General features: G+C 42.0%; 1 protein-coding gene across 1 annotated transcript in view; it reads right to left on the reverse strand.

Moving 5' to 3' along the window:
* ROS1 (ROS proto-oncogene 1, receptor tyrosine kinase) overlaps positions 1 to 14,596 on the reverse strand; it is a gene marked incomplete at its 5' end in the record, with an annotated part of 105,893 nt that overhangs the window by 27,533 nt on the left and 63,764 nt on the right. The window contains 8 exons of the mRNA XM_084624929.1: positions 1,045 to 1,207; positions 1,746 to 1,881; positions 2,452 to 2,544; positions 3,379 to 3,566; positions 7,700 to 7,817; positions 8,338 to 8,512; positions 9,484 to 9,660; positions 12,511 to 12,743. Coding sequence (XP_084481055.1) covers positions 1,045 to 1,207; positions 1,746 to 1,881; positions 2,452 to 2,544; positions 3,379 to 3,566; positions 7,700 to 7,817; positions 8,338 to 8,512; positions 9,484 to 9,660; positions 12,511 to 12,743 — 1,283 coding nt within the window. The remainder of the gene's footprint in view (positions 1 to 1,044; positions 1,208 to 1,745; positions 1,882 to 2,451; positions 2,545 to 3,378; positions 3,567 to 7,699; positions 7,818 to 8,337; positions 8,513 to 9,483; positions 9,661 to 12,510; positions 12,744 to 14,596) is intronic.

Consider the following 14,596-nt stretch of genomic DNA (forward strand, 5'->3'; position numbering starts at 1 on the left):
TCTCTATTTCCAGGAGTGGCTACAATGTAATAGGCACTTTCTAAACAGAAGTAGGCATCTATGCCCTCTTCCTACTCTGAGGAGCTCACAGTGTAAGGACAGACTAGTAAACCGAGAGCAGAGTATGGGGAAGGGGGGTAACAGCTGAGGCTAAAGACACTTAGGAAAACTGTGTTCAGCTGAAAGGAGTTGCCTATAGTTGCGCAAGACGGTTTTAACCGTGTTTTCAGATGCATCCCGTTTGTTTTCAGCTTTCCTCTTCTGCGGCTGTTCAAAATGCTCTTGATAAAGGTAAAGCTACATATTCAGTGTTCCTGAACATGCTATTACACCTCCCTGCTCCCCAGTTCTTGCTTCGACTGACAGTTAAACAGGAGGGAGATTGGATCATTCTGTCAAGTCACATTACTGGGGTATATCTACACTGCAGTCGAAAGCCCACCTCCTAGCCTGGGTAGACAGGCTTACACTAGGTTTGCTTGAGCTAGCGCACTAAAAACAGCAGTGTGGATGCTGCAGCATGGGTGGAGGCTCAAGCTAGCCACCCAAGGACTGATCCAGGGGCCTCAGGTGATTAGCCCAAGCCGCCATCCGTGCCACGGCATGCACACTGCCATTTTTGGTGTGCTTGCTTGAGTAGAGTTAGTGAGTCTGTCTACCCCGTCTGGGAGGCACACTCCCAGCTGCAGGGTAGACATGCCGTGGGTTGCCTAGTGAGTTCGTCTCGCATTCCAAGATTTGCAACTGAATGTAGATTTTGTCTTAGTTGAGTCCCTAAAGGAGGGTGATCCAGAATTTAAATATGTTAAAATGTTTAACGTGATTGACTGTCTCAGTTAAGGAAAGGCCCAAGACTGGACACTAACAAGTGTTATGGAGGGGAGCTCAGCCCTTAGTGATTTCCACAAGGTCATGAGTGAATTAGTGGCAGGGACAGAAATAAAACCCATGTTTCTTGACCTCCATTCCTATGGCCTAACCACAAAGCCATGTTTGCCCACCTTAGACCATGCTGTTGCTAGGGGGCTACACAGCTGAAATTACCTTCACTGCCACTTTGGATTCCCCACTTCCAGCTCCTGTGGTATCTACCGCAGTCCCCTCGTACACCTCTCCAAAGGCTCCACTTCCCAGCAGATTATGCAAATTCAGTTTGTCCCGAGGAAAGGCTGGCAAGCATTCAATCTCAGCCCTAGTGGGGAGAGTGCTACAAAACAGTATGGCTTGTTATAGCTTTCAGAATAAACAATCATTCAAATAAATATGTGGTTGAGGAATATTCTCAACATTTTGCCTTAAACAAATTTGGTACAGTTTGTCTCAAACACAGTTCACAAAAGACTAAAGTGATGCACAGGATTTTTGCATGCCCTCTGCAGAGGAGGGAATTACACCTCTTGTGTACCTAGAGCCAGATTTATACACGTCACAGCACAGAAAATGCTGAGAATTCATGGACTGATATTTCACGGTGTCCCAATGGGAGCAGCTGGGTCCTACGCTCTTTTGAAAAGCTGGACCTTATCTAGGTGCCTAGATGGAAGCTGAACTCTTTTAAAAATCTGGCCCCATTTGTTGGCATTGAGTCACTTTCTCTGGGCCTGATTCTCTGAGTGCTGAGCACCCACAGATCTCACTGCCTTCACTCATAGTTTTAGGCACTCAGCATCTGTGAAAATCGGGCCCACGAAGGTCGGCTAAATTTTCTGCTCTGTAAGTAGCTTTTACACGTCACAATTACATACCTCACAGCATAGCAAGCATTAGACAATCCCACAGCATCAGCCAGCCCCCTAAGTTGATCTAATTCTTTATCTTCCCTGACGAGCACTATCTGCCCATTCTGCGCAGACTTTCTGAACTTCCATATTCTGTGCCAGACTGGAAGGGAAAAGCAGAACACAGGAGACTGCACTTTGACATCCTTTTACACAAGTAAACTGAATAATTACATTTGTTTTTCCTCTATATCATAGACCCTTTTCTAGTCCCTTTCCTGCATTTGGGTTTATACATATGATCAGTGACATACCTGACAAAACGATTATTAACCATACCAGTGTGAGTTTACAATGCAAGAACGCAACTACACCCTCAGTGTCCCTCTACTCTCCCTGCAGAGAACTAAAATCATTACAACGAAACTTGCCCCTGTGAGCATAACTGGTAATCTCTGGTGACCCAAAACATGAGCATTACCAGGTCCCTTCTAGCCCCAGGTCTTCTGCATGGGGCTATACAGCACCACCTAGCAGTGATCCAAGTTCGTACTGCGCTGAGTATTGGAATCAGCCAGGGCTAAGACCATGAAACATGCTCCAGTGATTGCTTGGCACCTCACAAGATCTAGCTCTAAAATACCAGCTGGTCCTTCTCTTACATTTCTGATTTGTTTCCTTTTGTTGTGGTCTGGCAGACCCACAAGATGTATTAAACTTCGTAATCACGTACCAAAAGCAAACAGTGCAATCACAATGAAGATGAACGCAATCACTCCAGTCACAACAGCTGTGGTAATAGTTGCCTCTGGGTGGGGCACAGCATCTGTTAAGGAAGAAACGAGTCGTTCACAGACAATGCAATGTGGGTGAGCAGTACTCAGCTAAGCAAAACTGTGACTTTTTCTACACTGCACTTTCGTGAAAAATGACAAAAGTTTTAATGACAAAAAGCGCTTGTTTAGACAGCGCTTTGTCAGCGGGAGCCGCCCTCCTGTCAATGAAGCTACTGCCCCTTGTTCAGGGTCATTTGATTTTGTTGCCGGGAGAGCTCTCTCCTGGCGACAAAGGGCGGCTATACTGTGCACCTTACAACGGTGCGGCTGCAGCGGCACAGACATGCCGTTGTAAGGTGTGCAGTGTAGACAGAGCCTGTTAGAACTCCTGCTCTGTGCCATTCCTCTACCCCTCCGACTGTCGTAAATGAAAGACGAGTGCTGAGCCGTTGAACAGTTAGGATGGGATTTTCAAAAGCCTCAGTGCATTCCTATGTCTGCTCCCACTGAAGTCAATGGGAGCAGAATTGAGCAAACGCTGAGCTCCTCTGAACACCACCCTTACTTCATTCCATATCCCGCGGCATCTCCAGACAGTGTAGAGAAACATATCCAACCCAGTGATAACAAGTGCAGAGAGAATTCGGCCCCAGTGTTTCTTTGAGAAGAAAGTTAGCCCTAGCACTACCAATCGGGAATCTTCACAGAAACACTGCTATTAATTGCCACGTACACATTGTACACTATAGATGCGACAACATCTTCATACAAATAGTTGTCTCTGTTCATAAATCATTGGGATTGCCCTGACTAACAATGATTTGTGTTGGTGATCGACCATTTCAATGTTAGCTTATTAACCAACTAAAAAGTACAGCACATACCTTTAACCAACACTACCTCGTCACTGATGCCACTGTATGCACCCAGTCCCAGCATATTTGCAGCTGCTGCTCGAAACTGGTAAGTTCCTACTAGGTTCTTGGCCTTCCATGTGCATATATTGCTGCAAGAGCCATTGTAAACCACCTCCCAAGAAGGCTTCATTTCGCTTGTGTTCCGGGACCCCTTCCTACAAAGCGCACAGCAAAACAAGAGAGATATATTAGCTAGTTTGTGTTATTTACAGCTTCTGCCATACATCATTTCAACAGCATGGCCTACGTGAAGACTCTCTTCGTGCACATGTTCCACATTCAGTACCATTCCATGCACGTGGGTTTGGCTGCAGAAACACAGTGATATTAACATGCCGTTCCAGTAACGCAGGAGATGACACCTCTTTAGCCTGGCATAGAAAATGAAATGCCAGCATGTTTTGGACATACATGGCGAGGGCATCCTTTCTGCTGTTTTAATATGCAGCTCATAGCTAGGATCTCAAAACATTGTTATTTCATTTTAGGCAAAACTCTTCATTTATTCTTTGTACTATTAGAGGTTTTAGTTCTCTCGGGCCTAGAGCAGTTCAGTGCCCCTTGTGGATCAGGTTTCACAAGCTAATAAAGAAAGCATGTCATTGGCAGGGAAGACACAATCCTTTAGCTAGCCAGTTTCCCACAGTATCTGCTGGCTGCCGGGCATATTGCTTCCTTTTTAAGTTGGCTTTGATTGGATCACTTAACACAAATTCAGAGCAGATTATACATCATCTGAAGGAGGAGCATACATTAGATTTGTAGGGCATGTCTGAATCGTCATTTCATGTTACATGATACAGGTATACTTCATGTGAAATGGCCTTGTACTGTATGCCAACAAACCCCACAACTCACTCTAAAGCAGAACAACAGAACAAAAACTTCTAGCCCAGAAAGCCACGTGAAAGCTAAATGTATATGTTATTGGGTTATTCATGTTATTGACAGAGCTCTGTGAAAATCAATGGGTATCCTCAAGGATATTATGCAAATAGTTTCTTTGGTATTGATTAGCTGGGTTCACAGTTACCTAACTGGGTTCAAATGAACCTTGGACACATTGCAAAACTCAGTTGAAACCATTGACTTTCTCCTGGTTTTACATCAAAACCACATGAGAAAAGTAAATTTCACAGAACTGATGAAAAATCAAAAATGAATTGTGGATTGATTATGGGCTGCTTTGGAGCCAGGAGAATACAAAGCTTGTGACTGTGCATAACCCTTACATGAGATAAGGTTCCTCATCATGCCTTTCCTCACCTTGGACTCCCACACATGGGTCAGGTGCAATCTGGCCTTTAGCAGATCAAAATCTTCAGGTCTCATCTATCTCAGTTATCGTATGCAGTTCAGTCCTGCCGTGTACTCACAGAACTGTGGTAGAAGCTTACAACACCAGGAAGATATGCCTGGGTGAAAGCTTATGCTGCTGAAGTATGCCAGCCTCTGGCAGTGCTGTCAGTTTTTCGCTATCATGAGCACAAAATTAACTTGGGAAAAACAATGCACTGAGTTTTATTTTTTGGTTCTTTCCCTAACCTCTAATCTACAAAATGTCAGAGAAATATCCCAGCAGAAGAAACCCCTTTGATATTATGCAATCTATTAATATTCAGGAGATTTAATACTTACATTGACTCTGGAATGCCCTGACAAGATTCCCCTCCAGATTCCTTATCAGGAATTGGAAGAACCAAAGACAACTCTTCCTACAAAAAATATCCTAGGCTATACAATTAGCCCATCTGATCCCAGAACAAGACTTTTTAAAGTTTTAGCTACTGCTGTGTAGATGCCTATGAGTATAGATAGACATGTTCACTAAAGCTAACCATTTGCAAGAGGATTAATTCAAGGAGTTCCCAGTAGCCTGGAACATTTAATGCCCTTGTCTGACAACTAATTAACATTTCCCCCCAGATTCCTCTGGATAATGAGGTATCTATACTTTAATTAGTGATGAATATGCATTAATTGATTCAGAGGTTTGATTTGGAAAAGCGTCCAAAACTTCATCTGATTAACCAGTTTATCCAAACAGATCTATGTATCTGGGAAATGGCCTGAAAATCTTATTAGAACTAGTTTTCTTATGAGATTTCTAGAGCTTTCTGGTTTTGTCTGAGTTTATCAGAGTCAGAAATACTGAGAGGATAGCCATTCCTAAGACATTTCTTAAGCCTCAAGGAGCTGACTGAGGAGATATTAGAGCCATTAGAGATTATCTTCCAATACTAATAGAATATGGGACAGATTCCAGAGGACTGGAAAAGGACAAATTTAGTGCCCATCTATAAAAAGGGGAATAAGGACAACCTGGGGAATTGCAGACCAGTCAGCTTAACTTCATTACCTGGAAATATAAAGGAGCAAATAATCAAGCAATCAATTTGCAAACACCAAAAAGATATAAGGTAATAAGTAACAGTCAACATGGATTTTTCAAGAACAAATCATGTCAAAGCAACCTAATAACCTTCTTTGACAGAGTAACAAACCTTGTGGATGGGGTGAAGCATTAGATGAGGTATATCTTGACTTTAGTAAGGCTTTTGATGCTGTCTTACATGACCTTCTCATAAACTATAGAAATACAACCTAGATGGAGCTACTATAAGGTGGGTGCATATTTGGTTGGAAAACCATTCCCAGAGAGTAGTTGTTAGTGGTTCACAGTCAAACTGGAAGGTCATATCAAGTGGGTCCCACAGGGATTAGTCCTGGTTCTGTTCTGTTCTTCATCAATGATTTAGATAATGGCATACAGAGTACACTTATAAAGTTTGCAGATGACATTAAGCTGGGAGGAGTTGCAAGTGCCTTGGAGGATAGGATTAAAATTCAAAATGATCTGGACAAACTGAAGAAACTGTCTGAAGTAAACAGGATGAAATTTAATAAAGACAAATGCAAAGTACTCCACTTAGGAAGGAAAAATCAATTGCACACATACAAAATGGGAAATGGCTGCCTAGGAAGGAGTACTGTGGAAAGGGATGTGGGGCATAGAGGATCATAAGGTAAATATAAGTTAACAGTGTAAGACTGTTGCAAAAAAAGCAAACAACATTCTGGGACATTAGCAGAGGTGTTGCAAGAAAAACATGAGAAGTAATCCTTCCACCCTGAGCTGATAAGACCTCAGCTGGAGTATTGTGTACAGTTCTAGGTGCCACATTTCAGGAAAGATGTGGACAAACTGGAGAAAGTCCTGAGGAGAGCACCAGAATGATTAAAGGTCTAGAAAACATGACCTGTGAGGGAAGATTGAAAAAACTGGATTTGTTTTGTCTGAAGAAGAGAAAACTGAGAGGGGACATGATAACGGTTTCAAGTACATAAAAGGTTGTTACAAGGAGGAGGGTGAAAAAATTATTCTCATTAACCTCGAAGACAGGACAAGAAGCAATGGGCTTAAATTGCAGCAAGGGAGGTTTACGCTGGACATTAGTAAATACTTCCTAAATGTCAGGGTAGTTAAGCACTGAAACAAATTACCTATGGAATCTCTGTCATTGGAGGTTTTTAAGAGCAGGTTAGACAAACACCTGTCAGGAAATGTCTAGTTATCACTTAGTCCTGCCTTGAGTGCAGGGGACTGGACTAGATGACCTCTCGAGGTCCCTTCCAGTCCTATACTTCTATGATTCTATTATTTCAATATTATCTTCACATACATAAGGAAGACTTAGCCATAAGAAAAACTAAAAGCTCCTTGGGTCTCTGGCCTAAATTTTCAAAATTGATTTTGAGTGTTTTAGGACATTTTAATTTTTGGAAGCCTGAGACACCTCAGAGGGGGTGATTTCCATAATGAATTGAGCAGCAGCCCTCTGAAAATCAGATCCCTTAAAACTGTGTCAAGTTGAGTACCCAAAAAATTGAGGGACCTAACATTTCTAGTCACTTTGGAAAATTTGGAATCTCATCATGAGCTCCTCAGCCTACCTCTTCTATTAGTAAGCACAGGTTAGGAATAAGCTGAAAGCCCGAATTCCCCCCTTCAGCCACAAATCATATGGGTGATCTTCCTTCCCATCTTACCTGAAAACAAGATGTGCAGGGGCATGTAAATACAATTTCAAAACCAAGGATATTAAACATTTAGAAATTTCTAAAATGGCTTGAGTTCAATTTGGGATTTGGGCCGGAATGTAGGTTCATTAGTATTTAATCTGAACCTATTTCCTACTTTGTTACTGTAAAACATTCTGCTGGATACCTATATACAAATGAACCATCGATCATTTGCTAGCAGGAGCGTGCTCTGCAATTCACTTACCTGCTTTCTAAAATGTGGTAGGTAAGATTGCTTCCATTGTCTTCAGCTTTTTCCCACTGTACAAAATTTTTATTCTCCTCTGCTATTTTGGGGATTCCTGGTTTACTTGGAACTCCAGCTATTGTGCAAAGTGAGAAAATGGAGAATTCTGAAAAGACAGTATTTTACTACACACATTTCATATTCTGAGAAAAAAGTGACACGAGCAAGGGCTAGAGCAAAACTTAAACATGCACCGGGGTGTTGAGACATGGGAAGGAACTGAAGATTTGCAGACTCTGGTCTAAAAGGCTACTCATGGAAAAGGAACCTTTGGACTTTTATTCATGATGGAAAACTTCATAAGGTTCTTTCACACACACTCAGACTTCTGCTTGGATTCATGAGTTCTTATAACATTAAAGTAGTTCATTTCAATTCCACTCTCTTCTTCCCCGTCTCCCACCTTTGAAAGAGTCCTCCAATTTTATTTTTGGCAGATATTTATTTTGTGCCTTTTTTTTTTTGAGTTCACACAGAGAGAAATCAGTGATTCTTATAAGATGATTATTATGTGGCAAATATAAAGCACCCTGAAAATGTTTACTTTCACCCTCAGAATAGTGTTAATCTAGGATCAGATGATTTTAAGGGCTTACCCCTAGTTTTAAAGCTTCCTGGAGGTGAGGTGCTTTTTGCTCCGGTTATGTAAATGACTGCTGCTCGCACAAAGTAGTTGGTGTCAGGACGAACTCCCGTGAGATGACATTTATACACGGGACCTTCCGTACACGTAATATTTGCAGGACAAAACCAGCCGTTTTTTGTTTGCCACTAGAAAAATAAAATATCATCTGAGTCAATAGTCTCACTCTGTGAGGGCCTGATCCAAAGTCCATTGCAACCAACAGAGTCTTTCTATTGACTTCAGTGGCCTTGGCATGGGGCCCTTAAAGAAGTGTGTATACAAACATAAGTATTGAGAGGCTCTTGAGGCTGGAGAGCATGAACTACAAACCCTCTTCCGACAGACCAAGGCCACCCAGAAATTTGATGTTATTCTTCTGAGATCTACAAGGCCTAGAAATCACATGGGACAACAGAGTGGGTGGCATCTGCATAGGTATGCCAGTGCTGGAGAGACCATAAGCAGCCTGCCCCTTCCACACCTGTGTTTGGCCAGTACCTTTGGCTTGCTGTGAGCTTTGCTTGCCAGGCTGATCCTAAGTGAAGCCTTCGCGATTATGATCAGCTCTGTTAAGACATTCATGCAGTCTAGTAGCGCCTATGTTATTTTCTGACTATCGTGGTTCAGACATTAAACCCGAAGTTGCCATGTAGATTGCTACCGTTGTAGCATTTACTTCATAGTGCACGCTGCCAGACTGATTTGTTTCCCCAGCAGTTTCTTTCTAGGCCTGCCCCAGGTAGCAGATGAAAATAAAATTCATAGACTGTTTTAAAAAAATTATTTCAACATTTAAAAAAAATTGAAGCCCACCTATTTCTTTCTAACCATGGCACACACTGGAGAGTGCATAAGGAGGCTATTCCTTCCCAAGAGGTTCTGGATGACTCAGCCAAAAATCTTTTGGATCTCCTGAAGAATGCCTGCTGCAGTGGCAGTTCTCCCTTGTTCCTGGCCAGTGCTGCCTTCACCTGGCCCCTTGTTGGGGTACTACTACTGGCAGTGATATTATGGTGCCTGAATTACCCAGTGGGACTCCCTGCAGCCTTCCCTAGTTCCCCACCCTCTACAAGGCTGGACAGAATCTGGCCTTTAATCCAAAAAGGGTATTTTTTACCTTCTGCACTTCAAACCAGAATTTGGTTATGTTGCCATGCAAAGGAGACCTCCATTCTAACTGACAACTGGTGTTTCGGGCAATTATATTCACTGGGACAGGTGGAGTCTCAAACGTTGCTGCAAACACAGGGGCACTCTCAGAAAACCAGTTCTTCTCTGGATGAAAAGCAAGAACCTAACAGGAGAAACAATGAAACATACAGTCTCAAGCCACTCTGAAAACTGCATTTGATTTGGTTTTGGTGGCTGTTGTTATGGCAGTATGAATGCTCCCTTCCATCATTCAAGTACCTTGGAACATTACTTAACTGCTTTAAACAACGTTGATACTCAGGGGAAGATTAAGACTATGTCTGGCCTGAATCCAAACATTCTGGGCCTTCCCACTAACACTCTGGGGATCCTGAGACAAAACTCCTCTTGGCCACGAGCCCCATCCACCAGACTCTTCTTAACTCCCCAGTTCATCTTTCCCACAGAACTGCTCCCTTCCTATTCTTTCCTTGAGGGACACAAGCATTCACGCAAACCTTTGGATGGCGCTTTGACACCCACCGAGTCTTCTCCTTAGGTTTAAAATCACCAATTAAAATATCACCTATTCTGTCCATATAGGTCTCCTTCCTTTGTCTGCAGCCTGCCTGGACAGTATCATGAATAGCATCACACTTCAGTGGAATTCAATGAGCCACAAGGAATTGCGGCATTTTTACCAACTAGATGTTAAGGACCATTCCCTGCGCTCCTCTCTCTGAGGCACATCCTAATTTGAGAGACGTTTTTCTCCTAAAACCCACCAAACAGCCAACGCGCTGCATGCATTTTTAAGACCCTTGTTAACCTGTCCTTGCTAATACTAAAGAAATACCAGAATTTGTGTATTGTTCCTCCAGTTGCAGTATGCTTTAAATTTTATAAACTGCTGAAAGGTGGAATCCACTTTTATGTGTCTGTCAACTTTCAGTGAAATAATCAAGTATAGTTCTATGGAAAAAAACAGAAAACCCTGGATGCCACAAAGGGACTGAGGCATTGCGATGCTCAGCTTCCCAATGCTTAACGTTTAGGTGACTAAAAAAATCACAGCAACAACACCATGATGCACAAAGCCTGAATTAGGTGTGTAGGCTAATATGTGTGAAGAGACAAGCACCTTACAATGAGAGCCTCAAAAGCCAGCATGCTAAGTGGGGAGCTGCCTTAGCAAGCCTGTAGGAGATGCTGTGGAGAGGGGTATGCCCTAAAGCCCTGCCCTTCTCTCCGAGATAGGCTTTTAGTTCATGCTGCAGGGAGGCACCTATCTCTGCTTAAAGAAAAGGAGGACTTGTGGCACCTTAGAGACTAACAAATCTATTTGAGCATAAGCTTTCTGCTTAGTGATCCACAGCCAAGAACCCTCTCCTAGAGTCAGGCAGCGTAGCCACCTAAGTCATTTTTTGTGAGAGTGAGACAGACACCTGCTTCACTCCACACAAAATGCATGGGGAGGTCTGGTGACACCTTTTACCCCAGTCATTGGAGCACTCACCTGGGGTGGGGAGACCCAGGTTTAATTCATTCTTCTGTCTGATTGGGGAAAAGGAGCCTCCCACACCGTTCAGGACAGTGCACTAACCATTGAGCTATGGGATATTCTGATGTGGGGCTTTCTCAGTCTCTCTGTTGAAGCTGTACCAAAGTGGATTAAATAATGAAAGAGCTATTGGGCCAGAGAGAGAGCGCGAGAGAATGATTCTGTAGCCTGGTGGTGAGGGCATGCATATGGAAGACCTAGGATCCAGTCCCACTGCTGCAGTGACTTTACTTACACACAGTGGAAGAGCGTCAACAGGAGAGACTGAGGGAGTGCTATATCATGATATCCCACAGTTCAACTGTTAGAGCACTCACCTGAGATGTGTGGGAGACCCCTGTTCAAATCCTTTTTCCCCCCAAAGGCAGAGGTGGGAATGGAACTCAGGTCTCCCATCTCCCAGGTGAGTGCTTTGGCCAGGGAGCTAAAAGCTGCAAGGTGAGTACCACCACCGACCAGATTTTGAAAGGGTTCCAACCCTGCAGGCAGCCTCTGAGCATGCCTACCAAATCAGGCACCACACACTTATCCTTCATTTATCTCCCTCCCAGTCATGGATCGTCCTGGGTTTAGGCGGGAAACAGGCTTCCAAATGCCTAGATTGAGGCAGCAGAGTGCATGCTGGGGAGGAACTCAGGCACCAAGGGAACTTTTACCCTGACAATTTAGGCATCAAGTGAGTTTAGCACCTACAGCATTAGGCAGAAGTTTTCTGGATCTCAGTAGAGCCTAAATGTCAGACACAGGCACCTAAGCCTGGAGTTCTTGGTAAGTACCTCGGTAGATCTGGATCAAACAGCTTTTTGGAAGAACTAGAAATTTTCCATTTTTCATTGAATAAAAAATATTTTAATAATAATAACAATAATACTAATAATAGGCCAAAGACCTGACCCTACTGCCAGTGGAGTTAATGGAAAGTCTCCCATTGACCTCAATGGATCAGGATGGAAGTTTTGCAGTGGGACTTCACGATTTGAACCAATAACATTTTACATTTATATAGCTCCATTTATCCCATTTGAACTCAAACTGCTGCATATACAATAGGACTGAAAAACTCTACGTTGCAGGGGGAAGGTTGGCAGCCATCCGATCAACTCACAGCATGCTGTATTACAGTGCCAAGAGGAGAAGTACTGGCTAAAGATATCACAGCCGAGCATTACACATATGCATGGGGTCTTAAGTATCCACACAAAACAGAAAGGCCCCAGAGCTCAGTTTTTAAGATCTCATCTGAAAGATCCACACAAGGAGAAATGGATGAAGTTTGATTTATCTTCCTCAGAAAGCTGAAGGACCGAGACAACTCTGCCAAGGGTCTGAACCCATGTTTACAAAGTGTAAGTATGCTTTTACTTTACAAAACAGTGGCTTGGTCACTTGTTGGGTAATAAGTATATCATATTTTCAGGCTTCTTGAGTAGACAAAGTCACTTATAACTATACCTTGAATATGTTCTTTGTTCCACCATTGAGGCCGTTAATAGACCAGGCAAGTGATCCATTTGGAAATTCATTTTTTCTCCAAGGAGCTGCAGGAATTGGGGGTAAAAAGTTGACAGTAATTTGATAGCGGACAGAGTCTATGGGTCCATTTGGCTGTGAAGGCTCACTCCAAGATATATTGATGGTGTTATCAGACATAACCAGTATCTCAATGAGGTTAACTGCCTCTGGTACTGAAACAAAAGGGAAAAACAAAAATCTTGTAGATTTGGGGGGCAAGGGTTATTTTCAGAGAAATCAAGAAGAAAGTATCAGTATAAAAGGCTTTAAATATACACAAAAACATGCGACGTGTGATCCATTTTTAATAGTTACACTCTATCCCTACAAACCATACACATAAAATCTACATTCTTGTACATCAAAAACTGTGCACTGACTCAAAAATATTTTGAAGTGCTTAATATGTCTTTGGCTATGCCACAGTCCCAGCAGGTACACTTACAACTGTTCTTCTTTGCCAGCCTGGCAGTGTTGCTGTAGAATTCATGCTCTTTGCTAGACTCCTACCTGGGATCTCAGATACGCAATTTACTCGAGGCATGCATTAGAAAAAAAAGTCCATATACTGAAATCAGAAATGTTGCACACTGATAATTCAACAATGTCTGAAGGTAGAAATGTGAAAGTTCGGCTTGTTAAGTTGATCTTCTTGAAATATAAGGAGTAAGTCAAGTTTGAAGAAAGAAAGTTCAATAGCTTAAATTTTATAAAGTGTGCATATTTACCCCGGGAGTCAAATGCTGTTTTAATTTTGCTTTGCTTGATCTAAAAGCTAGAAAGTTAGAATGAGGCTTCATGCAAGGATAGCAAGATCTAGAAAGCCTGGTTTTAGGGATGTCTGTGTTTGACAGGTTCCACATTAAAGAAGATACAGTTTCTGTACATCTCTTGTTTTGTTACTCTGTCTCTCTCTCTCTTTTTTTTAAAAAACAGAGCAAAATGTCAGATGCTTTGAAGCACTATAGATTTTTCTTAAAGTACAAGAATGTTGCCTCTTGTGATCTTGAGTTGGCCTTTGGCACATATCCTATGAACATATGAAATGATACTCTGTTCATGATCTGCCAAGAGAAGCACAGCCATCCATATATAAGGAGAAATATTTAATAATGTATCAGTCATCCTACTCATTCGCTCATTTTGACATAGAAACAATGGGAAGACAGAGAGGATCCACAAAAGTTCTGATGCGTTGTTAAATAAGCTAGGAACACGAAGAAGCTTTGATAGCAGCTGATTTAATTCCAAGCTTTAATAAAACCGGTAATCACATGCAGAAAACTAAGAGAACAAAAGTCAGGAAACATACACATTCCAACAGCAGTGTAGAAGTTAGATGCCTGGGAGAAAAAAGACTTCATATTGCACACACATAGGGATCACTCCCTATGGACTCAGATCTTTCGTAGGTTTATATACAATGAGATTTTAAACTGAGCAGATGCGCTGCACTGATATTTTCTTTAGTGAAAACCACCATATTCTTGCATCTCATTCAAATGAACAATTAGCTAATTTGTAAAAGAAACATAAATAAAATATCAGCTCATAAGTCATGGAATCATAACACTTAGACATGGAAAGGATTGTTAGGCTAACCAAGTTCCTTTCCATCTAGTATTGTTTCCTACAATATATTTTCCAGTGCTTTGTTCTGCCCAGTTTTAAGTTTATCAAACAATGAGGCTTTCACCATTTCTCTTGAGAAATGGTTTCTTAATCCAATAGATCAAACTGTTAGGAAGTTTTCCATAATGTGTTTTCTATATTGCTTATTTTGATTTCATTCCATTTCTCCCAGCTATACCTTCACACTATGGAATCCATTCCAAGCCATTTCAAATAATAGAATATGGGCATTTTAATATTAATATGGATGCACATAGAATTGTAACTAGAGCTGTGTGGTCGTTGTATATATTTTTCTGTGAATATTCAATAACATCTTTAAATAAGTTTATTACAGCCAAGCTTACAGATTTCTCCTCCACTTCCTTTCCTATCCATGTCAGTTGGTTACTTG

This window comes from Lepidochelys olivacea (assembly GCF_965140295.1).
Source record: "Lepidochelys olivacea isolate rLepOli2 genome assembly, chromosome: 3".
Taxonomy (NCBI): Eukaryota; Metazoa; Chordata; order Testudines; family Cheloniidae; genus Lepidochelys; species Lepidochelys olivacea.